The sequence below is a fragment of the Limulus polyphemus genome, unplaced genomic scaffold (assembly GCF_000517525.1).
Source record: "Limulus polyphemus unplaced genomic scaffold, Limulus_polyphemus-2.1.2 Scaffold3561, whole genome shotgun sequence".
Taxonomy (NCBI): Eukaryota; Metazoa; Arthropoda; class Merostomata; order Xiphosura; family Limulidae; genus Limulus; species Limulus polyphemus.
The window spans coordinates 38,749-45,984 of record NW_013669171.1 but is presented as its reverse complement, the minus strand read 5'-3'; the positions used below and the strand labels follow the sequence as shown (position 1 = coordinate 45,984).

Sequence of the window (7,236 nt, the reverse complement as noted above, 5' to 3'; positions counted from 1 at the left end):
CACTCTCACACAAGTAAATTAGCAATTTGCAAAATCCTGTTTTGGCATGAAGAAATATATATATATATATATATATATATGTATGTATGTATTTATGCTCTTTTATTTTTTTTTCTCCTTAAAGATTGAACTTATCACTCAACAAGCAATGAAAGCTGGCTTCACTGGTGGTCTTGTTGTGGACTATCCAAATAGCACCAAAGCTAAAAAGTATGTAAATATGATATACTGCTATATTTTGTAGAGAAGGGATTATTTTCTGATTTATTTCACTGATATGTTTTTTTTTCTTGAATCTTGTATTTTCAATAACTGCCCTGAACAAGCTAGAAACTTATGGGAGGTTCTATAACCTGCTTCTCAAAAAAACTTCAGCTTCTCTCAGGTGAATGGAAAAAAGAAATTTATACCAAGATGTTTCACTTCTTCAGCAAAGCTTCATATTTATCAATTGAGGAATTTCAGTGAAGAAATGAAATATCTTGATGTAGGATTTCACACAAGAGAAGCTGAAGTTTTTTCAAAAGTTTAGAGAATATAGTCCTCAATTTTCTTATTTTAAAGTATTTAAAGAGCTCTGTGTTTTATGATTGTTATTTTACATCTCTTTTTCATATGTAATTTTAATGTGTCTTTTTAATAGCACCTGTGGTGAGTGCTGGTTGAACAATCTTATTAGAGCTTGGTAAATATTTTTATCAGTTGTGGTGTTGAAGTTAAATACAAATAAAAATTGCAGTTATAATGTGCTAAACATCTTGTATGGTTGTAATTTTTGTGTTTTTAAACTTTTATGTGTTACGTCAGTATTTTTATGAGTGGCATGTTCAGTAAACATAATTTATGGCTTTATTTTGATATTTTTATGAAAAAACAGTAACAGAGTCATTAAACAAAGAAATATAAACTGTGGTCTCTATGGGCTTTTGGATTTTTAAGCACATTTTCTTAAACTGTTTGCACACCAAATTTCTTGCGGACCTGTGACTTTGTGTAGTTATAGGGTTTCTAATAACATATGAGTCACACAAAAATATTGCAATCTCACTGTGTTAAATCATTCATTTTTTATTTATTTTACATACAAAAATGAATGCTTTCACCCAATGTTTTGCCTAGTTTTTAACAGGGAAAAACATAAAACTACTCAGTATCATGCAGTAAATGAACCTAACTGTTATTAAGTGATATACAAACAAATTGGTAATCTGAGAGATAAATTGTTTTGTTTGGTTATTATGTTTCTTTTGCTATATCCTGTAATATTTTAACTTTCTTTTTTATTAATCCTTCCTTTCACTCGATTCAAAACATTCCTGTGAATAAAGAGTATACATCTTTTATTTGTATCTGTTTGTTGGACTGTTCATTACATTTATTTCTTTGATCATTGGATTAAACTATTAGCAACAGTTTTCTTTCTTTAATTTTAGCAACAATACTTTCTTTTATTTGTTCCATCAGTGGATCAATGATACTTGAGGCCTTTAAAGGCTAAAATTTGGAGTACAGATAACTCACTGTATATATTTGTGCTTAACAAAAAAAAACACACAAGCTATGTATATAACTTTTGGGTCAAACTTGGTCTAGTGAGTAACATGCTTAGATTGTGAATCTGAGGTTTGATGAAATTTGGTAGAAGAACTCAGTATGTCGAGCTTAGGTCGAGCTTAAGTGGATAAGCAATCAGCTTATAGATCAAGCATTACTGCATGGAGCAAATGCCAAACAAAAGTGACGTTTGATACCACACATAACCTGGTTATATTTGCTGATCTGTCATATTCAGTAACCTGCATGCTAAATGATGCACATGCATGCTGTTCTATTATCAATGTAAAGCAAATAAGAGATAATTGCCATGTGAGTTGTGGTTACATTTGCTACATGTAAATAACTCTCTCATTATATTTATAAATAAAGAATTCTCCAAGATACACAATAAAAAACAAGAAGAAACTTTAAAGTAGTACACTTTGGGAAGTTTGAAAGGTAATACCCTTTTCTTCGTGGTGGTACAAAATTTCCAAACTTCCATGGCAGTGTTTTAAGGGGGCATATATATGTGCCTATGGTAGTGAAAGAGTTGAGAAGTATACTGCATTCAGTATAACAAACTTTCCTTTATTGATAATCTTGTCTAGAGACAAAATATGAATCTGTGTTGTTAATCCACATGTGTCTTCAAGATGTAGACAATAGTACTATCTACTGGCAGTTTATAGTATAGGACAAGAAATGAAATTATTTAGCTGTTGTGAATGTGCATGAATGCTGAGAAGCAAACATAATCATATGGTATAAAAAATTTAGTTTTTTATTGAAAACTCTAATTTGTGGTGTAAAGTTACAAAACTAGAAAATTATAAATATACATGCAATGTTTTTTACACAGTGTATGCATAACCCTCAGATACTTATCTATTTTCTAGGATGTTTTTAGTACTGTTTACTGGAGGGCATCAAAAGTTACCAAAAGCTCTGGGTACAGAAGAACAACAGAACACTGGAACAGACCATATTCCTTACAGCGATAAAAGGTAATACCATATAAATTTGTTAAAAACACCAATATCACATTACACCAGGTAAGTAATTATGGTGTGAACACTAATTAAAAAACAACAACAATTGATAACTAAAATATTATAATTTGTTAAGATTTAAATATCACTTTAAATATGCTAATTGTTATTTGTACTTTGAATATTAATATATTTACAATCCATAAGCTGGGTAGGGTAATTAATTTGATTTAAGACTTTGCAGATAGTTTGTAAAATTTAGAGCATTACTCTTTTTCTGTCATTATGAATAAATAATGGTAAAGGGTGTGTGTGTGTTAAATTTATTGTTCTCTTTTACCATGTTAAACTTCAGATTTCTGTGTGTATGGCTATTAATGATAAATTCTGTTTCACTTTAATGTAGAGAAAGGATGAAACAAATAAGAGGAAAAGCACCTAAAAAATCAAGGGACTGGATTCTTGAAAAGAAAGAGAGAAGAAGAAGACAAGGACGGTGAGTGATGCTGAATTTATCAACTGATTTTGCTCTCTCCCTCTTTATATATATATATATATATATATGTATAATGTTTTGAATTGTTATAAAGTTTTTATCCTCTTTTTGTGACCACAGAAAAGTGAAAATGATATTGTTCTTCAATTACTAAAAAATCAAATGGCAAATAAAGGTACCTTTCAGGAGTGTTTTAAAAATTAGGCAACTTTCTGTGTCTAATTAAAGTAGGTAAAATTAAAATTCCTTATTCACTTGCATGAGAATGTGCTACACACAATTTAAAATACATATTTAAGATTTTTCAAACAATTACCACAAAGTTTTAATCATTTGTGCTGTACACTTTCAGCATAAAGTGTTTCAAATATATATATATATATATACTATTAACAGTTGACAATTTAAAACTCAAGAATGCTTATTAATTAGATAAAACAGCCAAGATGGACCAATAGGTCCCATGTTGTCCCCAAACATTATGTTATGTTATATGTATTAATTCATTCAGATCAATATATTTTCATTTTTTGAGGGTTAATAGATGATATAAAAAATACAGTTTATAAATATAATTATTTTTTATTTTACAGGAATGTAAGACCTGATACAAAATACACTGGAAGAAAGAGGAGTGGAAAATTTTGAATGACACATTTTCGTGTTATTTTGTTGAAATTAACATGTAAATAAAAAATAAATTTGTTTGATGCATAGCACATATTTTTATTGTGAAACCTAAATGTAATATTTAGACAGTTAACAATTGCTTTAAAAATATAAAATAACTAAATAGATATTGTATTTTATACAATAAAAGAGAAATATGCCTAAACTACCACAACTGATAACATAGAAAGTTTTTAAAGAGTGAAGAAGCAGATGATATATTTAAATCTAACAGCCAATCAACTTGATGAAATCCCATACATCAGGTGCATTGGCCAGCAATGCATCTTCATCTATGGAGTTTGTTACATATTACAATTTCAAGTAGCCTAAAACTGAGTTAAATTGTAATTTAGATTTAAAAGTTAAATATATGTTGATATGTATCCAATTTATGATATTTGCCAACAAGATTGATGCACACAGTTTCTCTTTTAATACAAATATACAAACAATAAAACAATTTACAATAACAGTTATTACAAATAATGCTCTATGTACAAAAGATTTACAAATTTATAAACAGTATTGAGTCTTTTTTCTGGTCTGGAACTTCCTTGATATCTTATCGAGGGTTCACAATGAGTGAATTAATTTGGAGTTGATGTAGATACAATTCACTTAACAGGGAGCTAGCTAGGTCTATATTCTTCTTTCTTCACCAGTCACACATCAAGTTTTTCCACCATTGAAATTAGGTAATGTTTTCATAAAAATATTAACGTCCGATGTGAATCCACTGAAGTTAAATGGTTTGTAATGTTTGAAATTTATAAACATTCCTGGTCAAATATCTGAAGATTCCGATTACTAAGAGTTAATCACAGTTATAGCTTCCGAGGTTTATTGTATACTAACTGTAGCAAACCAATAATATATACTGTCTTTTGGCATGTCACATTGGTTAGTTTATAGGCATGAAGAGAGCTTCTAGAAATTTTAGCCTGCATAACAATACTGATGATACACTAGTGTTTGTGTACACACATATATTGTTGATTCTTATGCTCGAGAATCTTGTACAACTTTAGTGAATAGGCAGGAATTTCATAATATAGATTTAACAGTATAAGTTATGTACATTTCTAAATGTAAATTTAACTTAAACAAAGATCAATAATGAAATAGATATGTAACAGTAAATCCGTCACAGGTTAAATGTCAGGCCAGCTCTTGGAGTCTTCAAGTCAGTGGGGAAGTGTAATTCCTCAGTAAGAGAAAGTCTTGGGCATACTAGTTTTCACTGCAAGTACTTCCATTATGCTGCTGAAAAGAGTTGAGGTTTAATCACACAAGGGAGTATAACCTTGGCTGGTTGAAACACAAGATAGTCAGAATAGTCAAGAATCCAATCTTTGATATCAAAACTCCAGATTGAAAATATAAGGTCAGATGAATTCTAATTATTCAGAAGGTCAACAAACTATGTACTTTGTAAAGAGGTTCATAATTGGTCATTCACAGTCATACTTATTTCTTTTTTAAACTACCATTAGAGACGGAATAATTAAGCTATATCTTAGGTAAGTGACATTTCTAGGAGTTTCACGTGAGCTCATGACCTATTAATCCATTAAAGATGCATCCCTAATAGCTGAGAACTTTTCAATCCCCAGGCCTCATTGGGTCTCCACATGACCAATACTTAAAAGCTTGCTGCTCCCATGACAACAGCCAACACAGCTTACTTTTTGACCCCAAACTATTACCTTCACTACTTTCTGGTTGTTATGTAAACAGCACCCAGTTCCATTAGGAAGGAAATGGCGTTAAGACTGCAATAATTCTTATATCTTTGCTCCTTTCTTCTAGCCAAAAGCTTAGTACTAGTTAGATGCAGTTTTCAAAGTTTTACCACACAGGTGTCACTCACTCTAGTACACTTGAGCCTGCATCTTTAACTACACCTGGTACTGTAACAATATTATGAAAATATTTAGAAAACTTCATGCTTAGTAAATATTCTAATTTGCTTGATTGGAAGTATTTCATCATAACCAAATGAAACACTGGATACAAAAACTTAATATTTATCATGATATATAAGCCACTGTCTGTGAATTACATTTATTACTGATCATTTCATCCTTCATAAGTAGTTCAATTTGATCCAATCCAAATATGTTGCACAACTCTTTCCAAAAAAACGAAAGGTAAAACTGTGTTTTCTCTCCGAGTAATGTGAATCTCTCCATTACCCTTATACTTTTAAGAAAATTCACTACCTTCCATTGTCTCATTAGTATAAATGAAAATATCAGGTGCATTGTATCTTCAAATAATACCTTACAGGTCAGTCATCACAGTTAACCCCATATTACAAGGTCTTAACACCCTGATCAAATCCTTTGTTTCCATTCGTATGTTGCTTAATTAATAGTTGTGTTCTTTGTATACTTGATTCATTCATGTTACAAAACACTCATGAATGACTTCATGTAATGTTTGTGACATATGTATACCATCATTACATGTTGTCACATCCACAGAAAGCTTCAAACACTCTGCCTCTCATGAAAATTTCTTTGGTAACCTTCTAAGGTTAGGTTATATAGACTATGCCCTGGTAGCCGTGACATGTTAATGTGTTACCATCCAGGACTTGCCAATCTCAACATGTTTTTATTTTCAAGCATCACAAAACAAATAATTACTGGAAGAATTAAGATAAACTAAAACTTTTCCACTAAAATTATATTAAGCAGGATAAGTATTTAAGCTGTTACTAAAGTATATATAAGTACACACTCAGAATAATCACAACTCCCTCATTGCATGTGGAGAAGTCACATGTTCTTCAATGGTACTGGTAAAGATCTAGTGATGATCATGCAGTATGCTCCACACTACTCTCACCATTCAGTGATTGATTCTTGCAAATTGTGCAATAGGAAATCACTGGATAGCTCAGAAAGCATAATCCTTTCAGGTGAGTTTTCAAACTTCAAGCCTTCATCTTCAATTATGAAAGCTGTTGATGGTCTAGATACTACATCTTCTAATTGTGTTAAATTACTGTCATTTCCTATCCTTTAAATATCTTCTATAGTGAAACTGCACAATAGCTCAGAAAGTAATAATCACAAAGTCCCTTCAGTTCAGTTGGTCTTTTACAAACAGCAAACCATTCTAACTGTAACTGATTGTTAATCATACAATTCAGTGCACTTATTGTACCGTACAGTACCACCTGATAGTTCAGAAAGTAAAGGTTACAACACCATTTCAGTTGAGTTTTTGAACTATGTGACCGATTTATTATTATATATTTAATATCAATATTTGTTTAAATTAAATTTCATATAGTGAGGTCTATTTTTCTGAAATAGTCTATTTCAGGATATTTTTCTTTTATTGTAGCTTTAACATCTTTTCTTGAATAACCACAATAATTAGTAATATTATAGGATTTTCCCTTTTTTTTTAAAGTTTGGCATATTTCATATTCTTTGCACAGTGTGATGGATTTATTATTATGTATTTATCTTAATATCAATATTTGCTTCAATTAAATTTATATTTAGAAATGTGCATAACTTATAC

At 30.4% G+C, this 7,236-nt stretch overlaps 1 protein-coding gene across 4 annotated transcripts in view; it reads left to right on the top strand.

Annotated features, from left to right (window-relative positions):
- The window catches only part of LOC106469588 (probable 18S rRNA (guanine-N(7))-methyltransferase), a 43,798-nt gene extending 40,055 nt beyond the window's left edge, over positions 1-3,743 (top strand). For all 4 annotated transcript variants that reach the window (XM_013930090.2, XM_022398164.1, XM_022398162.1 and 1 more), the window contains 4 exons: positions 125-210; positions 2,436-2,543; positions 2,935-3,024; positions 3,618-3,743. In XM_013930090.2, coding sequence (XP_013785544.1) covers positions 125-210; positions 2,436-2,543; positions 2,935-3,024; positions 3,618-3,672 — 339 coding nt within the window. In that variant the 3' untranslated portion in view covers positions 3,673-3,743. The remainder of the gene's footprint in view (positions 1-124; positions 211-2,435; positions 2,544-2,934; positions 3,025-3,617) is intronic.
- Positions 3,744-7,236: the final 3,493 nt, after the last annotated feature.